The following is a 23,334-nucleotide window of genomic DNA, read 5'->3' on the forward strand; positions in this document are numbered from 1 at the left end:
TGCAGCAGGTATCTGTGGATCATCCAGGCATGAATGTTGTGTATTACATCACTAATTGTTTTACTGAAAGTATATTTCTTCAGGAAATTAGCAGTTTCTGGCCATTCATGGCTTATGATACATGTAACAATACTGCAACCTTTTTGGTTCTACCCCATGAATGTGGTTTCACTGGGGAAAGGAAGTGGCACTCAGTGCCCCCGACAGTCTTGAATTTTGCCATCAGGGCTTTGCTGGGGTTTTTTAATGCATGTAGTGTTGAACTTGGGCTTTGCTGTAACCGTAGTTCAGTTTTTGTCTTTTCTTTTTTTCACTGAATCTTTGCTAATTAAATTATCCCATCCTTGTCTGGGGTGTGAAGTCAAATAGGACCAGAACATGTACTAGAGCAAGAGTACTGCACGACATCAAGTCTTTCTGCCGCCGTCACACAAGATGTTGAAGCTGTTTGCTCCAAAGCTTCTTTGGTTCCAGCTCTTGTATATCTGATCTGTGTAGGGCAGCCTGTCAGGAGCTTAGTTGGTACAGATGCCTCTGTGCTGTCTGTAGCTGCTGCTGCTCCCTGTGCTTACCTGGAAGAACTCCAGGAGCTGGGCAGAAAGCGCTGCCCTTCACCTGCAGGACCTCAGTGCAGAGCCGCAGCCATCAGCAGTCGTTCTGTGCACCAGCAGGCTTGTCCCACTGCTGCAGCTCTGGGAAGGAAGCTTACATCAAGAAGCAAGGTTTCTGCGTCCCTTTTAAGAAATATCCTGCTTGCTTTGATGAGACCTTGATTTGCTTGCATCTCAGCCTTGTTGATTCAGACCTCTCCTCGTCCCGCAGTTAGCAGTAGCCAGAAGTTTGAGATTTTTCCTTCGCTCCTTGGCTCAGTGAAGGTGTGCCTTCACAGGATCTCTCACTGTAGCAGCAAAACTTTTTTTCCTTGCAAAAACGACATGAATGTATATCCTTGGGGGTGTCGAGGTTAGCAGGAGTAGGAGACGTGGCAGATCTCAGCTGTCTGTGGAAGCTGGCTGTCGCTATGACCTGTGTTTGCAGGTTCACCACTTCAGCCTACCACGAGAGAACCTGTGGTTCAGGTCCTGTGTTTCCATGCTGTGAGTGCTGGTTTTTGTACTAGCTCGTCTTCAGGTCCCTTCCAGAAGCATTTTGCTGTGGGTATCTAGAGACCTGCCCTGGGCAGCGTTCCTCTTTCTGACACGGAGTCCTGCCGGGGGCTGCGGCGAGCAGGAAGGTAAGCGGGGCAGTGCTACAATGGAGCGAGCAACAGGAATGCATTTCACACTGCAGCTTGTAATTTGCTCAGAGGCTAACCTACAGCCTGGCAAACTGTCAAAGGAAAATGTCAAGGAATTTTTTTTTTTTTTTAAGTTTAATAAAGTACGTTTTCTAGAAGTATGTTCACATCTCAGAGTTTTTGAATTATCTGCACTGCAGGAATTGGTATCGCATCTACATCCTTCTCTAAGTAGCTTGGAAGTCTTCAGATTTAGAAGTCATTATGTCCATTTATATTTACCCAACAGGAAACTAATTATTTTGTGCCTGTCTTTAATCTGGTTCTAGCCAGAGCTTTTAACAGTAACTGCTTGTACCTTTTTTTTATAACATACAATGAAAACAAGCCTTCCTCTTAGCTGAATAAAGGTATAATTCTTTTTGCTGAAGTAGTAAAGAAAACTATAATTTTCTATTTACTGAGTGAAAGGTTTCATTGTTCTGCTGTCATCTGGGATATAGTGTTTTTTATTAACATCCTCATTTCTGTGCATTTTGTTAGTAGCTTGGAACATTGCATTGGAAAGAAAGATTAAAAAGCAAAATACAAAACCACCAAACATTTCTGATATCTTTACCAGCAGAAGACAAAAGCATGTTAGTTTCAGTGTCTCCACCTTGCTCAGTTGGACCGATGGCTGTTGGTTGTGATGAAATCAAAACGTGAATCCTCAAGTCCTGTGAGGAGCGGCTGAAGGAGCTGGGGGTGTTTGGTCTGGAGAAGAAGAGGCTCAGAGGAGACCTCATTGCTCTCTGCAGCTACCTGAAACGGTGTGGGGAGCTGGGGGTCGGCCTCTTCTCATAGGTAACTAGTGATAGGACCAGAGGGAATGGCCTCAAGTTGTGCCAGGGGAGGTTCAGGCTGGAAATGAGGAGACATTTCTGCTCAGCAAGAGCAGTCAGGCACTGGGACGGGTTGCCCAGGGAGGTGGTGGAGTCACCGTCCCTGGGGGTGTTCAAGGGAAGGCTGGACATGGTGCTTGGGGACATGGCTTAGTGGGTGATGGTGGTGGTAGGGGGATGGTTGGACCAGATGATCCCGGAGGGCTTTTCCAACCCTAATGGTCCTATGATTCTCTGATTCTCCTTGCAGTTTATGCAAATCAGTTAAGGCTGAGACAGCAAGAGCAGGGGATTCTTACTGACAAGTTTACAGAAAGTCTCGTTATTTCAAAGCACACTAAATCCCATTAGGATCGTGCTGTGTTTTTGAGCCTGGTGGTAGATACCAACCTGCCAATGCCTGCAGATCAGACCCTACATCAGCAGTCAGGCACGGCTGCTAACCACGGCGCATCGCTGCAGGCTGGTGTCTGAGCCAGAGGGGAGCAGCCATCGACAGGGACCGGAGCTCCGTGCTCTGCTCAGCCCTGGTGCCACTCCGCAAGCGCTTCAGCTGGTAGCTCCCAGTCCGTATGGCTCTGTGCAGCGCCCTGCTGCTTCCCCTGCGTGGCTGTGGCGTGACCACAGGTTGACAGGGACCTGTCGGTGCCGTGCCTTCCCTCTCCCAGCTGAGGACCGCGGTGACGAGCGGCCGTGCGCTGGAGCCATCCGTTCCTTTCAGTGGAAGTGATTTATAGGGAGGAACTCTTAGAGGGCAGGTGATTTATTGCTTATCAATAGCAGTAAACACCTTCTGCTTTACAATGACCCGAGTCTCTAGTTTATTGTATTCTGTCTGTGGAGGTGTCATCTGTCTTGTGAACAGCTTGCTGTCCACCAGTACCTGGAACATTCAGTGTCTTTGGTTTCTCTGAGCATTCGTTTGGAGAGCATTTATTAGCAATCTAATATCGATGCTGTATAGCTTTACTGCTTTTGTCTGTCCTTCGTCGATCGATTAAAAACTTGGGAGAATGTTCTATATGGTTGTAGGCTTTGAAAACGCCGGCAGAGTAAATAATTGGCTCTTGCTTTGTTGGAACTGGTCTTTGGGTCTCTTTGAGCAATAGGTAAAAGGCGTGCAGAGGATGTGTGGGTACGGCAGGTGCTAGAAGGAAAGTACTTGCATTTTATGGGTAAGCTGCTGTTGTGTAACCCTTTATGGTTTATCTTTTTATAATTCCTGCTTCTAATGTGGTCCTCTAAGCTTTACCTCCTTTTTACTTATCTCTGTCCTTTCAGTAGCTTGGTAAAGGTGTTTCTGCACAAATCTTTAGGTTCCTCTTTTCCCTCATCCAAATTACTCAAGTGAATAATCCAAACTGGTTACTAAGGCTCTAGAAAGTCTCTCTACTTAGGAGAAAAAATATTTTAGAATATGCACATTTGAAAAATGTTTTTTTTATATATACATAATATTCTTTTCCAAGATTTGACCAAACACTTCCAGTGAATCCTCAGGGCATTTCTGTTCAAAAGTTTTTTCCCTTCATCTACTATGATCTCCTCTTTTTCCCAGTGGTGGCTGGAATAAAAATTACTTCTCAGGCACTGATTTATTCACATAGTTTTACTCTGATCATAAAGTGAACTTATTTGCTAGAGTATTCATCAATTTTAGAGATAAAGACGGATCTGGGATGACTGATAGATATTCCTGTCTATGTTCTCCACAACTTTGGTAGATTTCTAGCTAGGAAACAAGCAAACTTAAGGTGTTTGTGCTGTGCTGAGTTTAAAATAAGCTTGCTTTCACTGGGAGAGCAGTAAGACCATGTATTTTTTTTTTTTTATATTGAGACGACTAGACTTGAATTAAAAAAATATATGTATATTTTTTTTCTGACAACAGAAGGCAATCTGGAATAAGCAATTACTAACTTCCAAAACTGAAATCATACCCCAATCACATCTCCTACTAATTGAGTAAGATCTTGAAGTAAAGTGTGTTACCTAGACGTAATCTCTACTGTGAAGTATGATTTATACAAAGAGACAGCTTTTTATATGTTTTATTCAACAGTTTTAAATGTCACCTGCCTTGATTTATAACATTGATGTCCCTTAAATGGATTTCCTTTTTTCCTTTCAGCCATCTGCCAAGAATTTTTAAAGCTCTGGTAATTGTTTGTGCTTCTTTCAAGTGTTACCTTTTCAGCATATTCAGTATGCTCTTCCCAGCGAATACTTTTAACTAGTGACATCTTTATTACGGGAGGATGGTTTATTTTGTTACCGGGTAATCAAACATACAGTCGTTTTGAAAAGAAGCCCTGGAACAGCTTGGTTATCTTCTCCTTTATTGTTTGTTAAGTGGTCTTGAATTGAACATTTGCATGAGGGAGGCACTCTCCAACCGCACTGCAAACCTCATCAAATTCGTGACTGCTTCAAACCACTGGTGTGATTTACAGCACGCTCCTTGGGTGCAGGTCGTACTCACCTCCATAAATCCCTTTGAGACAAAACCAGCGGCAACAACAAAAAATCAGAAGATACATCTGGGTTTAGGATTCATTGGCAGTGTTTGAAAAAGGTAGCTCACTGGCTTGAATCTTGTATCTGAAGAGGTACAAGAAGAGAATAGCTTTCTTCCTTCCATTTTGTAACAGGGTCATTGTTCACCACCTGCTTTCACTTTGCTGTGTGCTGACATTGATTGCAAAGCACTTACTGCTACAACTTGCTGTCGAAATTTCATTTTTGCTGTTTTTTTTTTTTTGGTATATAGCAGGCTTTCTGTGACATAAAGCTTTCAATTGGAGCTTGCGGTGAGTGGGAAGCAAACTGAGTTGCTGTCGTTTGTGTTGAATTGTTTAGGTTGCAGCCCTTAATGGAGACAGAGTTAATGTCACCTGAAATCAACTTCATATGAAGCATTCAGACTTGTAAATAAGCCATCTTGGACTTTTTTTTCCTAATGTAGTGTTTAATCAGCTGAGACTTTGACTGAAAGTTTTGTGGACGAACTGAGTACCTAACTGTGTTTCACCAGGCTCTTTGATCACTGGATTTGTTTCACTGCCGCTGTGCACTTAAAAGGTCAGGTTGCAATGTGCGTCCCTGCTCTGGGAGGAAGGGAGGAGGAATTAATAATTGAAGGTGTGACGTTGGAAGCCTCTCGGAGCATGCTGAATTCTTCGGAAAACCTGTTCGAGCCTTGTTATGCCCCCAGATCTGTCTCGGAGGCTGGGTGTGTTGTTGGCACAGCGTCTCCCTTACAGAAAGAACATTGCTGCTCTGATGAGATCTATTTGAAATGCTTCTAAAATCTTCTTGCAACTCATCTGTCAGCAAGAATGTTTGTAAAGGGTAATGCAGCTTAAAAAGACAAGTTTGCCCTGGTTTCTCTCATCTCTAGCAAAAAAGGCTCCTGTTGGGGACTCCATGCATTGGGAGCCTGGAGATGCTTGGGATTGTCTCTTGGGCATCTGAGTCTCAGGACCAGAAGGGAAGAGTCTTGGGATGAAGTCTCCATCTAGCCTCCACAAGTACTTTGTAGCCAGGGCCTCATCCAGACAGGTGCCTGAAATTATGTTCTGTGGAGGAGCGATGCCAGCTCTGACGTCTGGGGCTGGTACATTTGCCTTTGTGCACCTTTTTGCTTGTATCACTCTAAAACCTACAGAAAAGTCTGCGTGCTGCAAATTTCCAGTGGCGGTCGGGTTCCTGGTGTCTCCCTTCCACCTTCTTAGCCCCTAGCAGGGGACTGCAAGGGGATTTCCATCACGTTTGAGCCATCCCTCAAGCAAAAAGTAATGGAGTTTGCAGTTAGCCATGGCTGCCTACAGCAGCCAGCATGTACCAGGAGATTTGGCTTAGCTCATATACTCAGTGACAAGATGACTTCAAAATCCAAGCTTTGCCCTTCAAGGAAGGGGAAGAAAGAGTAGCTTAGCACACAGAGTCTGAAAAGAATATAACTGGGAGAAAAAAAAAAGAGCTCAGTTCCTTCTTGTTTTGCACCTTGCCGTTACGCAGGATCATTATAAATAGATGCCCAAGTAACAGCGAGCACTTGGGAAAACCTTGCATGGCAAAGCACGCAGGTTCATGTGCCATGGATTTTATGGAGGTGGTTCATTCACATGGGGACTGCTCTAAAACGATATTTGTCCCTGAGATATCAAACATATGCCTCTGGTTTTAAAGCTGACAGCCTCTCCCATGGTCATGCAGCTATTCATTTTCAAAACGCCCTTGAAATCTCTGCAGTTCAGTCGTTCTGCACAAAGCATTTAATTCTCTTGCCGTCTTCCTTGCATTCAAATTGCCAGATATTGTTTCCTCTCCAGTAGCGAAGGAGAGGCAGAGCGCTGTCAGCCTGGTGTTTTGTGACGTGCTTGCTTTTGGGTACACGAGGTCAGGCAGCAGTGTGGTCTCGCTGGAAACAAACCTTGTTCAGCAACTCTCCTGGAGCAGGGAATAAATTAGGGGACTAAGACTCAAATTAAAAACATTTGTTGAATAAAGGTTAATATTTACCATGGATGATTTAGTCTTAAATCTCTGAAGATGAATCTGCCTGTCTTAAGCCTTTATTGTGCCTATCAGACTTCGGCATGTCTTCAGATAAGTTAATGACTCTAATGTAGTGTCTTAATACACTTTTTTTTCTCTTTTTTTTCTTTTTACTAAGCCCATTCCAATCTTTGTGGAAAAGTGGAGATTCTCAAGTTGGGGATACGTAGCAGTATATCACCTGTTGTCTCACCTTTTTTCCCCAGTAACCTTTTCTCAGCGGTTCTGAATTTCTTTCCAATGTCTTTGTCCTCCAGTAGCCAAATTCTCGCTCTACGTTCTCAATGAAGATTGCATTCACCCTCTGATCTAGCGTTAATCCTAATGGGTTGCCACTTCAGGTCCAGGCATGTCTCCTGGTAATAGTATGCTCTGGGAACTGAGCAGTACGGCTTGAAGGAACCCCTCTTACTTGAGGTGTTCTTACTGCTGCTTCTTCAGGTGTTCTACTTCACTTGGGATAAGTGATCCTGAAGAAATAAATTAATTGTTAATGCATGAGTGAGCGGAGCCCATAGGGGGAAGGCAGAGCGAAGGGAAGGGTATGTGTGAGCAAGAAAGAAATTCTATCACAGACCTGCCTACCCTTCCACCAGAACTTTGTTCTTTGTTTCTGGAAATCTTGATTTGTTTTAAAGGAATCAGCACTTTCTGACAGATTGCTTTTCTTAAAACGGGAGGAAAAAAAAAGGCAACTTGGCCAGCTGTGTACTTTACAGTTGATTTGTACTGCTAGCAGGATCTTCAAAGCCTAGTGAAATGATTTATTTTAGCATGTCCAGAGGTATTTCGGTACTCTTACTTAAGAAAATTAAAGCATGACCACTTAGAGAAGAAGAAGGGGAAAAAAAAAAAAAGCTTAAAAAAAAATAAAAATCCCTGCTGTGCTTTTCTTTAATCCAATCTCTGGCAAGCAAGTGTCTTTTATAAGCAAGTGATGCTCCTTTTTTGCTTTTTTTTTTTTTTTTTTTCCCTTGTCCAGACAGGCTGACCTTTTAGCTTGATTTCTAATTCAGTTACTGGGAAGAAAAAAACAGTGAGATAACTTGTCTTGGTGGTCATGGGATTAGTCAACCACTTTGTAAGTCCCTAAAGGTTCTGAAGGTTTGGACCTTGTGAAGTTTAGTGCTGCAGAACAACACCGACACAATTTGTCATTCCCCTTGTTTAGATTGTGTCTGCAGTACGTGGGATGTTTGTGGAAGCAAATAGTGAATAAAGCTATTCATACTTAGAATTCATACTAAAGTTAAAAAAAAAAAAAACAAACAAAAAAAAAAAAGGAAATTTAATCTTGAAGCTCAGAAGATTAAAATGCATTGCTCTTAAAAAAAAAAAAAAAAAAAAAAAAGCAGAACACCAAACTTTTTATGATTAGTCACATCAATGAGTAAAGCTTTGGATATATATTTTTTTTCCTTAATATAATTTTTGTACATTACTGAGGGTAATAACGCTATGCAGGAGCTATATGGTTGTACTGGCAGTAACCCAAACTTTTTTGAGCCTTTTAGGGATTACAGAAAGGAAAGACAAAGTGCAGCTTCTGGCTCAGGGCAGTGCAGGGATGCCAGCGGCGTGGGGTGCAGCGTTCCCATAGCGGGACCAACTGCTCTACGTCCTCGCTGCGTGCGTACGTCTCAGCAGCCTGAGCAGCCAGGGAGATCTGTGTGTCCTCTATGCTCCTCTGAAAACTGGTTTCTGCTCTGGGAATTTTCTGACACCTTGCCAACAGCAGAGTTGTCCCCAGCTCTTCAGGCTTCAAGGAAATGGGAGTAGGGGAGACAGTAAAGAAGAGGTGCCTCTTAGCTGGTGAAGGAGCAGCTGTGTGTCTGGAGCGTGTCCGTTTGTCTCTTCAGTAGCAGTGATAGGAATTAGCTACTGCAAACAAGCTCGAGGAAGGTCCATGCTGAGCCAGCAGTGTCAAACCTTGGTGCTGAAGGCAGCTTTTGCCTTGGCAGCTGATGATGAACGAGAGCTCCCCGGTGAAGTGACCCCGATGGCACCAGCAGGAGTGCCTTGCATGGTCGGGGTGTTCAAGGAAAGGTTGGATGTGGTGCCTGGGGACATGGTTCAGTGGGCGACGTTGGTGGTAGGGGGATGGTTGGACCGGATGAGCTTGGAGGGCTTTTCCAACCTTAATGAGTCTGTGATTCTGGGACAGCTTCCAGACGGCCCGTCAGGATGTGGTCCTCTGGCTACAGGAGCTCAGGTGGCACGGTGCTGAGCTGCAGAGACAGGTCTTGCAGGAGTCCCTCCTGCAGAGGCAGGAGCTTCCAGTTCAGAAACTTGACAGTGCTGGTGGCCAGGAGCACGGCAGGAAGGACAGTGGCACACCTGGCCTTCCAGAAACCCAGTAGTAGTGCAGATGTGCTGGGATTGTGCACCTTTATTTTAATCGGATTAGTGAAGCTGCATATAAAGCAACTAGGATCCTTACTGGCATTGTACCAGTAGGATGTTTCACTTCTAGCAGCCATAAATGTCTGCGTTTGCAAAAGCTTTAGCTCTTTTAAAACACCTTTTTCCAGTTCAGCTAGGGATTGACTCCTGTGTTAGTGTCTGTCTTCCCTCCACAAGAAGTCATACTGTGATTTTACTTTTTCAGCTGTTGTAGCTGGTTGACATGCACTGACTTAAGTTGACTGGGCCTCTAAAGCATGTGCCGATCTGCTTGGAAGTTGAGGGTTGTTTTCCTTGTGTTGTCCAGGTATGGTGGCCTGAAACAACTGTCTCCAGATGTGCACTGGTTGCAGCCCACCACGGTCCCTTTCTTTTGGAGATCCTAGCCACAGTGCTGGTTTGACTTGTGCTGGATGCTTGCAGCCCATGATGTGTTTTGCTAGTGCATTGCCTAAATAATTAAGATGCATTAAAAGCAGAAGCTTGTGCTGCTGAGACTTATTTTTCAAGTCCTTTGAAAGATTAATATCTGTATTTTTAATCTTGCATGAAATCCCGCAGTGACTGCATTTCATCCGTTGCTTTCATAACAGTGTGAAACTTCACTGACATTCTCATGCTAAAAGGGGGGGAAATCAAGATAATTAATGTTTGTCTTGGTACTGGGGGTTATTCTGATTTACCATAGCCTCTGTGCAGTGTGGCTTCTTGGCGGATTTGTGAAATTGTAGGGACCTGACAATCACGATGAAAAGTGGGCGGGGAGTGCCTGCAGGTTCTGAGATTCTTGTGTCCCTTGCACTGGATACGGTGTTACAGTGAATAAATAGTTAATGCCCACTCATACATTACATGAGGCCTCCTTATGCTAGAAACATAAATGAGAACAAGGCACTTAATTTTTAGATCAGTGATTGAAAGTATGCCAAATGGTATCGAGCCAGCATTTCAGGAAAAATGCGAAGAAAAAATGGCATGCTATTCCAGCACCAATTTGTATCACCACTTTCAAGACCTAAACTCTGGAGCACTGCTTAGCATGAGAAATCACCCTCTTCATTTAATTTTGGCCAGAGAAATTGAATGCTTCTTTTGCTGGTTTGAAAAAAAAAAAAAAAGTGCATAGTGCTATTCAGTAATCTGTTTCCTCAGGGTATGTATGGTATGAGCATTTAATTGATACCACGTTTAAACAGTCTTTCAAGTTACAGAAGGCTAATTCCAGAATAATCTAAGTTCTTACACTTGTCAGAGCTCACATTCAGGAATTTTTGAGGCCTGACACCACTCCCTAGCTCATGGGCTTCTCTGGCACTCGTGCACTCTCACATTCTGCAAACTGAATTGCGCTCCGAGGTGGTTGCTACAAATAGTCACAGCAAGAAGCACCCAGTGTCTGTGGCCCAAAAATAAAACTCTGGTTGAGGAGGTGATAGAAGAGTTCAGAAGTTGAGGTGGATATGCATCAAAATGATTCACAGGATCCTGCAAATGAAATGCAAGCGTTGCCCTGTGTTTTATCGGAAGGGGAGCATCTTGCTAGCATTGCTGACAGCTCTCTGGGATTCAAGGTCAAGCAAAGCAAGAGTTTAATGAGCGTCTTCCATGAAGAGCCTCCCTTCCCAAGGGACATCTGGCCACTTACTACGCTATTTGTAGGAATGTGCTTGTCTCTAGTATGTAGCCACTCCTGGTGGTGTGTGATCAGTAACTTCACGTGAGGGACTCACATCCTTCCAGACACCTGTAGTCCCAGGCGGTTGGTTGGTTTTGTTTGTTCTCCCCAAACAGCCTGATACTGAAGGTCCGAAACTTGGTACGGAGTGTAAGTAACATACACGGAGGGTTGTCTCAGTGAGTGGATTTGCACGGCCATCCGCAGCACAGCAGGCTCGCTCTGCATCACGAGAGGCGGCGTGGGAGCGAGCCTGGCTGAGTGCCGCAGGCACCCGCACGGAGCTGTGGTTTCAAGGACTTGAGCAAGATTTCAAGGCCTGGTGTAACTCTAGGTTACGATTCGGAGCAATACACTGGGTATTTCCCTTCCAGGTGAGCTCAGAAGTGTGTTCTGGCTCTTGTCCCCCATACAGTCATGTTGTGCGTCTCCTGTTCCCTTGATGGTGTGATGCTGGCAGGGTGACCACTGTTCTTGTTTGAATCTAGTCTAATTTTTGAGTGCCCAGCTCATGATTACTCAAAGTCTTGACTTCCTTGTCCCTCTGAAGATCAAAGTGCGACTGATAAGTAACTACTGTGGCACCCAAGAGCTGCCAAATAATCGTTAGGTGCTCTGTGGCCTCACCAGATGAGCTCATGCCATGTGTGCATGTACATACACCGCTTCTCTAAAACCTGCTCTAACAGTCTGTTTAAAAGTTTGTATTCTGAGGCCTGTTATTACAGCAGTAATGGTTTTCATTATCTCCAGCAGCAAATTCCTTTTTGGCATTTAATGCTTAGCATAGCTTGGATAACTTGGTTTCAGTGAAAACCCTTCTCAAGCCACGTTTAAATTTTGCTTGTCTAATTATGTGTAGGCAAATGAGTCGTGCTCCCTACTAATGTGATTTGAGATGTTTTGAGTTTCCCTGGGGTCTTTGATCTCTGGGTGTACAGTCAAGAATTGTTGAATTGCAGTGTAAAACCAGGCAAAAAGGGAAAATATAACAACAGAAGCTGTGCTAAATAGACAATTTGTTGGTTTTGGTTTTGTGTGTTGGGTTTTTTCAGTTCCCATCTAGCTCATATCTTTTCCACTAAGAATTTATTTCCCTGTGTAGTGTGGGAAGCTGCAGTTTTATTATTTCTGTATTTTAGTCTTCAAACTCCCACTGCCCCTTATGAAGTGATAATTGCTAAAGACAGTTTTTCTAAGGGCTATTTAAAACTTTGAAGCTTGACATCGAGTTCTGTTGAGCAGTGGATGCCACCTGGAATATTTGGGTTAAAAGGCAGCCTGCTAGCTGCACCTGGGTGCTCCCCGTTTAAACAAGCAAACAAACAAACAGGAAACCAGGCTCTTGGTGTTAAAGGTGGGAGGATATTCAGAAAGTACACCATGTGAATGTGTTGCAAACATGTTTTTAACTTGCAGAAATCATAGCGGAGGGGTATGGCTGGAGGGTTAAGGAAAGAGGGAACTTCCTGATTTCATACGGAGGATTTCCTGTAGTAATAAGGGTTGGAAGTATCTTCGTTCTGCAAAACTGTTGAAATATTTTCACTGTGAGGAAAGTAAGCCCATCTCACCCATGTCATGTACATTCCCATTTCGTTCCAGAAGACAGCATCCGTCTGCAGATTTGAAAGATGACAATAAAAGAGCTGCATCCCCTCCCTGGTGATGGATGGGTTCACGTCTGGCACGAGCTTCAGGAATTTTAAGAGAGCCTTTGAAAACAAAGCCCCGATAGTGTGCAGTGTGGCAAAGGAAAGGCTTGGTGTTAAATGTAGGGATCAGACTCAGTGTCTGAAGATGTTTTTAACGTGCCCTGCCACAGTCTGTGTCATTCCAGGGACCCCAGTGGGGCAGGCACTGTCAGCTTGTGCTCAGCCAAAATGCTTTGTTGGGGGAGAAACGTGTGAAAGTTGCTGGGAAACAGCTCCGTGCTGTCTGATGCTTGGAATTCACGCAGCAACAGGGTTTTCTTGGCAGTGTTTTGTGGAAGAGGAGCACTAGGAATGATAGCTGAAGTGGGACCATTGTATTTATGGCACTAGTTTGGGCTGGTCCCAGTCAGTGGTGGCCTTGTACTGCTGCTGGACTGTATGAATATGCCAGGTCCCAAACTGGCCAAGCTGCAGAGCCTGCTGTAGGAAAGTCAGGCACAGATGCCCAGCAGCATAAGGCCTGTGGATACAGAGAGAACTCTGACAAATTGTCGGCTTCCCATCCAAACAATTTGCACTCTTTGGGTTTTTAGGGTTGGTTTTCTTGGGGTTTGGGAAGAGGCTGAGCTGATTCTCCTGGCTCTGCGTTTGGCAGCAGATCTTGCGTGAGATACAAACCTAGCACAGTCTGCTTAAAAATACTGGGGTAGGTTTTTAGGTGGTCTCTTGCTCAGGACAGAAGTGCCCAGGTATGGTTCTGATCACGGTGGCCTTGAGCATTGAACCTGTGGCTCTGGCTAGCACCTCTGCAGGCAGCCCTTGTTTATTCCCTTTTTGCTTAGGTTCATTTACATTCAGTACAATATCAGGTTGCGTTGACGCTTTACCTGACAACAACAAATGCAAGTGGCTTTTTTTTTTTTTTTTAACGATTTTTTAAAGTGCTGATTCAAAAGGATGGGAACTCAGAGAAGCAGTTTGCTGAGGTGAGCATCATACAGTGGAGTAGTTATCAGCAAGTCTGCCTGAGATGCTTGCAGAGGGATGTCATGGATAGCCAAGGAATCTTTTACTTGCAGCAAGAAATAGTGTATCAGCTGATCCGTTCCGGGTTTGTCCATCGTTATAGCATATGTGTGGAAAGGCTGCAGGTTATGTTCTTCTAAAGGGTGTGATCATATATGTCCTCCTGAATTACATACCTGAAATTATCAATATGGTAAAACAAGGTCTTGCTCTCAGAGGTGTCTGCAGCAGTGCACAGCCACGGCTGGGAGGCTGCCAGGGAAGTGCCTGCACCTCTGTTCAGCTTGTCTTCAACTGGGCGTTATCACAGAGCTATGGTCTTTCTTAAAACCCTGAGTAAAAGGAAAACTGTTAATCAAATTGTTAAAATTAACCTTGTTTGAATCCTTCTGCTGCTCTCCCTCTCCCTCTTGCTGGATATGTTCCACCAACCTTGCACCGAGTATTTTATATCAGTCTTTACATTTGAAATGCAATTCCTTCCTTTAAAAGGTTGTCATAGATGTTTGATTACCGTGGATGAAAATAGATAGCTTTTACAAAGACACTTAGACTTCTTGCAAGAGAAGAATTGCTGAGAAGTGAGGCAGGGAATGGGACTGAGCCCTGTGGCTAAAACCAGCTCTAATTACAGCTGTTCAGCACTGAGACTCTACCCTGAAACCGTCTGTCATGAGATGCTCTGTCCTTGTCCTTCTTTTCTTATTTTGCTTCTGGCATTTCTCTAAGAGAGTAATGTCACTGTCCCAGGAGCCTAATGCTGCAGAGCCAGATATGCTAGAGTTTAAAAACTTCATTCCTAGGAGAAAGTCTGCCTGTGGTGTTGACTTACGATGAATTGCCACACAGCAAAGTGAAGCGGAGGTCGCGGTGTTTTGAGCAGCTCTGTTACTTCTTCTAAAGACTCACGTGCGAGTGAGAAGACGAGGTGAGCAACAGCACAGCCCGTGCCCCAGGGCTCGTGTTGCTGCGGGCAGGGAGCACAGTGGGAGCAGAGGACCAGACTTCCCTGCTCCCCTCTCTGCAGCTGCGTGGGCACTGGTTCTTGTTCATGAGTAATCGGGCTCGCATCAGTTTTGTCAACTCATTTGTGGTGAACAGTCACGTTCTGGGCCTTTTATTGGTGTTGCCCTCTGGCTTCTCTGCCTCGGTGAGGAATAGCATAGCAGTCACAGCCATGCTGACGTTATTCCAGGTGAAAACTCTGCAGTGAGTTCATCTACATCAACACGCAGCGTTACACATAGGACGTGTTTCTGTGCTTTAGATTCCTGCAGTGCATTGGCTTTCCTCAATTCCAACATCTCCGGGTTTAACCCACAATCAGTCCCTCTGAGCAGCTCCTTTGCTCTGCATCAGGCGTCTGCGCAGGTAACCCACTTCCAGACTTGTTATTAATACAGCTCTGTAGGCTTTTGCCCACTCCAGGCTTAGCTGTACTCAAGCATCTTCTGTACTTTTAGCCATCTGTCCTGACAAACACAGGAACTGTCAAAACCATTGCATCCATTGGCAGCAGTTGTTTACAGATAGCAGAAAGTCTTTGTGTGTCTGTGTCCACATAGTGTGTCCCAGGCTGCTCTATCATGTTTAAGCACACCTGTAGGGCAGGTTTTTCTTCTTACTGCTCCTCAGTGGAAGATTGCAGCCCCAAGATGATTTCTGACCTCTGATGGTTGGCTTAAGCCAAGAGCGAGGTGCTTCAGATCGATTCCCAAAGTCTCCTTTGGTATTCCAGCAGTGGTTGTTCTGTGCGAGCTGACAGCCATCTCAAGTTTTGATCCAATTTAATATATGTGCTCAATTTAATATATGTGCTCAGTACTTTAATTCAAACCTTCATCTTTTTTTCTTCTTTTTCTTCTTTTTTTTTTTTTTTTTAACATTTTTATTTGACTTCAGTTCCCTGGATGCCGAGGAAGAGAAATGCCAAATGTTCCACAGTAAATCAGGGCGAAAAGGCAACTGGTGCCATGCATCAGCTTAAGCTGCTGCCTGGTGAAGTTGTGTTTCCGTGTATGAATAACGCGTGCGGTCGTGGAGGCTGTGCCTTTCCAATGAAGGGTTTGCTGACTGGAAAGGCAGAACGACCGCACAGCACTGCTAGGAAGGGGTTGTTTCTCTTGGGCCTAGATTATTAGAGTGGGTTGTGATCTTATGGCTGCGTTTTATAGGTATGCTAAAGAATTTCAGACCTTATGAGAAATCAATGAACAGACGGCTCTGTGGTTTCGGGGCTGATCTCTCTTGCACCTCAGGAAGAAAGGTAAGGGTTTGTGCAGTTTCAAAGATCAAACTGTACAACTGCCCTTAAACAGGCAGTAATTTGATTGTTGCCATATAACAGGCAGCAGGTGTTTGACTGTGGTTTGGTTCAGAAGTGGCTTGAAAAATAACTGCAATAGCTGACTGATCAACAGCTAACCCAAGACAGCAGTGTCAGTTGTGTCACTTGCATTTAATTGAAGTAAAGATAAATCACTCATTTATGACATTTACTGAAGGTTTAAAAATTGTCACTTTTTTTTTTTTTTCACCAAAAAAAATATTTTGCCTGTTCTTAGTTTCCACAGCAGGTGGGCCCTGAGAGCAGGTGGTACAAGACGTCGCTGTTCTGCTGCAGTGGCTGTCACACAGCATCTCCTGAGCATTTCTGGAAGTCTCTTGGTCTTGGAGGGGAGAAGGACTTGGCTGAAACACTCTGAGCATCCGTACTTTTTAGCGTTATCCTAAAATCTTCTCTGTTCCACAGGTTGCAATATTATGTAAAGGGCATAGCTACGGACAATTCAGACTGTCCTGAACCAAATTTGGCATTTTTAATCACAAAATAAAACTTTCAAGTGCCAGTTCTCAGTGGATTGGCACTCGCAACAGAAACAATTAAACAAAGGGCCCCAGATAGTAAATCGAGTAAGGGAAGTTTGTCCAGACTAGCCTGACATCTTCATGTGGACAGCGAAATACAAATTGTGCTTGCATCTTATATTGGTTTGAGGCTGACCCAAGGTGACCTGCTATGTGCGTTCTGGGATTTCTGACTTAGCAGAGGAGTCTGAATTCCTCACCATGATTGATGTTCAGCCTGATTGTACATAAATGTGGTGTGTTTTTTTTTTAAATGCATTTTTTGTCAATGATTTTTTCCTTTTCCTTTCTGCCTCATTTTTTTCACTTAGCAGAAGGAAGTTTGGTTGCAAGAAAAGGGGAGGGAGAGAGAATTTTGCTTCTGCTCCATTTCAGTTTTGTGTCTGCTCTAAGCCTGCAACGTGAAGTGTTAGAAAAACAAACCAACTCAACGGGGGAAACATTGCACTGGTTGTTTTATACACTCATGCTCCCGCTAAGCAGAATCCATAACGTATCTGTCAAATGAGCAGAAGCAGCCCAGTATCCTCAAGTTTATGACGGTCCCGTTGAGGGAGGAGCCCAGCAGGAGCAGAGCTGACCCACCCTTCCCTGCTGGAAGCTGCGCTGTGACCATCAGCTTCCCCGACTCTTAAAACCCTTTAGGTGTGTGAATGGTTTCTGTACTGACACTGATGTCTGCTCTCCTTTCCTCTCCCCACTAGCTGAAGACATGGAGTGTGGATGAACTTCAGAGGAGGCTCTCGGCGCTGGACCCCATGATGGAGCAGGAGATTGAGGAGATCCGCCAGAAGTACCAGTCAAAGCGGCAGCCGATCCTCGATGCCATCGAAGCCAAGAAGCGGCGGCAGCAGAACTTTTGAGCCACCGGTAGAAAATTCTTCCACCCTCAAACAATCAGCTCCTTGCTTTCATGACTACTGAACAGATTGATTTCTACTGAAATATGCTAGCACAATAGCAGGCAATACTTCTGCTCATTTATTTTTCCATAGCACCTTTGTGAACTCAGGAATGCCATTACGTGGAAGATCCTGATGGTATGTTTTAGTGTTAGACATGTATTTAAAACATTATCCCAAGGAGTTCTGTTACTGCTTTTAGGTGGCCTGTTTTTAAATCAGAGGAGCAGGTAGAAATAGACTAACGAAAGTTGGCTCACTCTCTTTTCAACTGAACTTTCAGTAGTCTGTTTTCTTTGTTTTAAGTTAATGCGAATTGTGGTATTTAATGGCTGCAATTTCTGTGTGTTTTGTTGTTTGTTTTTCTTTGTGAATGCACAGACTCAATTTCGAGCTGTTAAGTGTATCGTTCTGCTGTTAAGGTACTGATACGTTTTAGGTCACTGAACAGAACAAACTGTTCCAGCCTTTGAAAGAACCTTAAATCTCAGTTTTTAAAAAGCCTGTAATAAGCCCCATGCCTTACACTTTGTGCTTTAAGCAAGTGGGATTCCTTCAAGACCTTGGTTTTGTCCTTTGCTTATGTTCTTTAGGAATTAATCTTAGTAGATAAAGCATGTTGTGCCTCCATCAGAAATTATATTCTGTAATGTAAAATCCACGTTGACTTAAAACCAAAAGCCAATCAGTGATCTGACCTAAAACAAAGCAGATTCCACTTCATCCATCTCTTTGGAAATGTCCTTCAGGGCAACCCTGCTAACAGGGGAGTGCTGGGGAAAGGAGCCAGTATTTGAATGGGTGGAAGTTGTGTGAACCTCTCCCAAATTAGGTACTTCTGCTGTGTCTGAGAGGACTGAGGAGTCTCCGCAGTTGGTGAAATATTTTGTAAGCTTCGTCATTTCAAATTTACATCTTCAGGTGCTGGAATAAAAACTTAATTTCCCAATCCTTCACATTTCTGCCAGGCTTAGCACATGAGAAAAAATGAAAACTAACATTTGTTGATGCACAGAGATGTGCATTATGGGGTGGAGTGGAGGCAGGGCTGATCCAGAGGAGAAGACAATGAACAATATCCTGCTGGAAGAGGTTCAGTCTCTTCCCGTTCCTCTGGATGCTCCTCGTGTTCTTCCTCTTTAAATTACCCTGCCATTTCTGCCTGCCATGGCTCAGTGACAACACCCAGCATGTACAATCGCTGTGAGGATGGTGCAATTATCTCACGCTGGTGGAGAGGAGGGTAAAACAGAGCAACACTGAAGTGAGCCTGGCTGCAGGGCAGGCCGATGACGCCTCTGCCCGCTGGGCTGTAACAGCAGTTACCTAGTTTTAGATGTCTGGCGTGTGATGAAATACTTGGTCAGAGCAATTTATTTTTATTGTGCTCTGATGGAGAGAAGAGTTTCCATGCCATTCTTCTGCAATAGGCCTTAGTAGGCCACCCAGATAATCAAACGAAATAGCAGTGTCCCCTGAATGCAGTGCTGCTGGAGAGAAGTGCTCACTTCATGCCTCGAGAGGCTCTTTTTCCCTGCTCGGAGCAGACTTTTGCCTCCTGTTACCAGGTATACTCCATTGCTGTGAAAGGAACCAAGCCATTTGTACCCCCTCTGCAGATCTGGTCGCATCGGTTTGTCCCGGCTCGATAGGCAGTGCTAACACAGCTGCTGAGATCAGCGGCCCAGCTGGCCCTAAGGCAAAAAGGTGGCAGTAAAAGCTGTATGTCCTGGAATAATCAGCTACTTGGTAGCCTCAAGTGTCAGGAAAGTTTGGAAAAGCCTTGCATCCGCAGCCCAAGCCCAGTAATTAAAACCTTTGTTGTGAATGGATTAAAATGCCTTAGCTGTGAGAGTCTGGACTCTGCTGAAGTCTGGCAAAGTGCTGCATGAGCACCAGGGCTCGCGCAGTGCGTGTCCAGGAACTGCAATAAGCTTTGCCCTGAGTATTTTTATGAGCAATATTTATGAGAGCCCTTTGCATCAAAGAAACTCCTGTGGTTTAGGAGGGAGAGCTCTGTTGAAGTACTGCATCTTGAATTAGTCACTTCGATGGATCCATCCCCCCAGGCTCGCCCAGGCTGGCTGTATGCTGGGCTGCAGCTCTCCCAGCACCAAGGAGAGACTGGAGGCAGCTGGCAGGAGGCTGGGCAGCTCCTGCAGGGCCCGCTGAAGCTCAGCTTTAGCTCACGCCTGGTTTGTACCTCTGGTGTGATAGATGTTGGGATGTGGGACATGGTAAACTCTGCACTGCATGCGTGTAATGTGGATCGAGCAGATTCTGCTGGGAGTAGTTTTACCTCTGCACTGTGTAGGTAACTTTCTAGTGGCTGGAGGGCATTAGAAAATCCAAGTTTTTAGGTGAAGCACCCTAGTGTGGTGCGTGTTTTTGGAATATGCAACCTGTGTCTGCTGTAACTGAATGTAAGCACTGTTGAAATGCTCTGCTTTGCTGATGTGATTGTCTTACAATACAGCAAATGAACCAAAAGAAGTAAAACTGGTCCAATGGCTTAGCTGTCTTTGAACCTTTCTTAAATGCTTGCAGTAGCTGAGACTTGATGTTTCTTGCACATGGAGCTGTGATGCAGAGGAATTATTTTCTCCTTCACTGATTTGCAGTCTGTTAGAGAAAGCAATTCCCTGTTTGGTCCCTTGGTAGAGTGTCTGGGAGCAGAGTGCTGCTCACTTCTCAGAGTCCCCCAGACCAAGGCTCGTGCCCTAAGGGAAAGCTGTTCCAACAAGGGTGTTAAGCAAAACGCTTCCTTAATTGCGAAGCTGCATTCACTGCTCCTTGGGTCCATCTGCATTGCTGAAAGTGTTCTGGACAAACTGTTATCTTTGCCTCTGAAACCCAGAGATGCCAATGATGTCAGTCATGCGAGACATAATAATGTGAAGTTTGTAGCTTTAACTTTTTTTTTTTTTTTTGGTAACAAAGAAATTAGCAACACTGGCATAAAGTGCTGACTTGAAATGCTCTTTTGTAAGATCTGGCTGTTTGTATATAATAGCGTTGGCCATTACTTTGTATATGTATGGAATAGTAACTTTTATTGTGTTCTCCAAGTTTGATACAGGATGTTTTTGTTGGATCTTTCTCAAATCTTGCCTTATTTGTTCAAAGGGGCAAATAAACTGTCCTTACTGAAAGCATCAGTGTCGTGAGTAATATTTATGCGTTAAAACATCTGGCATATCAGGACAAGCTTTGACATGAGGTGCCTCAAGCCGAGCATGCAAGCATTAATAAACACGAGCAGTAAACATGTCAAATGCATTTTTGAACAGGCAGTTCTTTAGCCATAAAGCATTGCTAACACTACCCCTCCAGGAGAGCTGGGGGGGTTATTTGCTTTGATTCAGGGGCAGGCCCACGTGCAGCTGGCTTGGCGGCAGCTCGGGACGATGCAGGTGGATGCTCAGGCCACTTCCCCGTGAGGATGCACATCGGAGGTGCAGGAGGGAGCTCTGGCAGGGGGGTCAGCGAGCTTTGCTGCAGTGCTCGCCATCCCTGCTTTGTGCTGCAGCACCTTCCTGAGCCTGCAGTCAGCTCCGGGGCTAGGTACGTACCCGTTCCTTCTTCCTACACAACAGGTGAGGCTCGAGTCACTCTCCTAATTCTGGCTGACTTGCTGCACTTTCAGCTTTCTGGCTCGGAGAAGGAGGCAGTTGACAGTGAGTGGGTGCTGCCTTCCCATGGTGAACTGTTGGCTTTTACGTGGTTTCCCTGAGCAGTTACTAAATCTGTTCTGAAGGGATGACTAACTGAACCAGAGACAGAATTCATTCAGGAGTCAGCCTTGGTTAGCAATCCCGGAAGAAACAAAATAGATGTGAGCTTTTAAATGTTAGGAAGGAGTGTGGAATCCAAAGGGAGGGAGGCTGCAGGCATTTCTAGTGGCTGGGGAAGCCTGCAGCACTTGCACGTTTTCAGCAACATTACCAGGAAACTGCAGAGCACCTGCATGAAGGGAAAATGGTGCTCCCAGCGCAGCAGCAGCGCCGCAGCCATACCGCAGGAGTGCTCACATGCACTCATTTCATGCTAGGAGCGGTGCACGTGCTGCAGAAATACCAACTGCATGGAGCTAACAAAGACAACAGCTGACAAGTAGCCCTGAGCTGGGGCTGTTGAGCCAAGATTTTCCCTGCTATGGGGGGGAAAAAAAAAATAAATCAACCTGCCAAGAAGCCATAGCCCCAGATTTTCTCCTCCTCCCATGGTTGTCAGTACTAAGGTGCAGGTGGCATTGTCTTTAACGCCCAGCTGCTGCTTCCTACACCCTCATTTTGTCCCATTTCCTTCCGTCCATGGGCCAGAAGAGCTGAACAGGCAGTCAGATAAATGCTCTTGGTGTTGGCTGACAGCCCTGACTTGAGAGTTGACAGTTTTTCATTGCATTAATCACTCCGGCAAAATTTAAGAGTCAAAGCAGGAAACACCCATCAGCTATTTCCAGGCTGAAAGTGACTTAATTGCCCTTTAATTTAAGAGTCCAGGAAGGCAGCCAACTTGTTTAAAAATTTTAGAACTATCCAATGCCATCCATTAAGCACAGCCTGCTCTGCTCCCCTCCAGGCTGTCGCAGCTAAGATCAATACAGCGGAGGGAGCCCGGTGCCCCTGTGTCACCGCAGGACGTCCCTGCTGCAGACCTTCCTCCGTGTCACAGCGGGTGCTAAGCTGCACACCCTCCTCTCCTCACCCCGAGAGGCTCACAGGGTCTGGGCCATCACCCACTGACCGTGGTGAGGATGATCCTGAAGGCACGGGCCACTTTTTCCCCTCTGCTGCTCCCTGGGTCTGGCTGTGGATGCATCATGGGCTCTGCTGCATCACTCACTGGTGTTGGGCTCCCCTGCATGCCTGACCCCTGTTTTTCAAGGGCAGCAGATGGCATTTCCTGAAATGGTGTGACCTGCCCAGGTGCAGTTGGTTAGCTTGATTCCACCTCTTTGAGACTATTCGCTTAGCTCAAATGGTTAGAAGGAAAGCTCTGATTTAAGTACAACCAGGTTAATTGCTGTTGTTCAGGTAAGGGCTGAAGCCATGGGTATATGCAGACCCAGGCGCTTTCCTAATACCAGGAGAAAGTGTTTTGCCACAATTAAAATTAAAAAAAAAAAAAAAAAAAAAAAAGGACTAAGGCACAATTGGTCGTTATTGGTCACCACTCCCAGTGCAGCAAAAGGAGGAATTACAAGCAGCACCGATGTGATCGGCACTTCTTCAAGCAGTCTGCTCTGATTTTGGACTCCCTGCACTCACCCCCCTGGGATCAGGGCTGCAGAGCCAGGCGGGACAGGTCCCAGGAGCACTGCCAGTGAGGAGTTTCTGCTTCCTATGGATCACCTCCTTCCAAACCTCCTGGATTTCCCACAACCAGCCGGGTGCACAGAGCACCCTCAGGGTGTCTGAATGCTGGTGAAGGAAGAAAAGCTTTTAAAAGTACTGAAGTTTACTTTGTCTCTAGGAATTGTCCAATTCTCAGCTGTGTGAAATAGCTGAGTAAGGTCACTCCTTCATTGCTGGTCCCTGGAGGTAAAATACTCTCTCCTTCATCCATCATTTTTGGAGTGTGGAGAGCCGCTTTTGCAGACATAACCTGATAAAGTGCTTAATTGATTTACCCGCTGTACCAAAGGAGAACAGTCACTCAGGAAACTGATTAGGGATTAGCCGGAGAGCACCAATTTCCTACCGGCCTTGGGAACAGTAAGACAGACCCGTCCTGGCAGCCCACCCTGCGTGGCAGTGCCTCGATAGCGCGCACGCTGGCGCTGGGCACCTTCCTGCGCCGCCTGCTCCCGGCGCTGCAGAGCTCCGGCACCGCCAGCTCTATCTGCAGAGCAGTGGGAGGACTTTCCCGCTTGCTCATCGCCATACAAATCTGAACGTTTTCGCAGCAAGCAGGAGGCTAAAAAAAGAAAAGTCCTTTGTGGTTTTCCCCCAGGCAGCCCCTCAGGGCAGCCGTCGAATGCAGCAGCTGTGGAGGGCCCCTGGGGAGGCACGGCTGGCTTCTAACCGCCAGGTTAGGGAAGTGTTTGCCTCGGAAAGATTTGTAGAATGGGGATTTTTTTATTATTATTCCAAATGAAAAAACTCTCAAAGGAATAAAGATT

General features: G+C 45.3%; 1 protein-coding gene across 2 annotated transcripts in view; it reads left to right on the top strand.

Moving 5' to 3' along the window:
- The window catches only part of STK4 (serine/threonine kinase 4), a 46,122-nt gene extending 25,760 nt beyond the window's left edge, over nt 1–20,362 (top strand). For both annotated transcript variants that reach the window (XM_032198330.1, XM_032198331.1), the window contains one exon: nt 17,013–20,362. In XM_032198330.1, coding sequence (XP_032054221.1) covers nt 17,013–17,171 — 159 coding nt within the window. In that variant the 3' untranslated portion in view covers nt 17,172–20,362. The remainder of the gene's footprint in view (nt 1–17,012) is intronic.
- The last annotated feature ends 2,972 nt before the right edge of the window (nt 20,363–23,334 follow it).

Source organism: Aythya fuligula, chromosome 16 (assembly GCF_009819795.1).
Source record: "Aythya fuligula isolate bAytFul2 chromosome 16, bAytFul2.pri, whole genome shotgun sequence".
NCBI lineage: Eukaryota > Metazoa > Chordata > Aves > Anseriformes > Anatidae > Aythya > Aythya fuligula.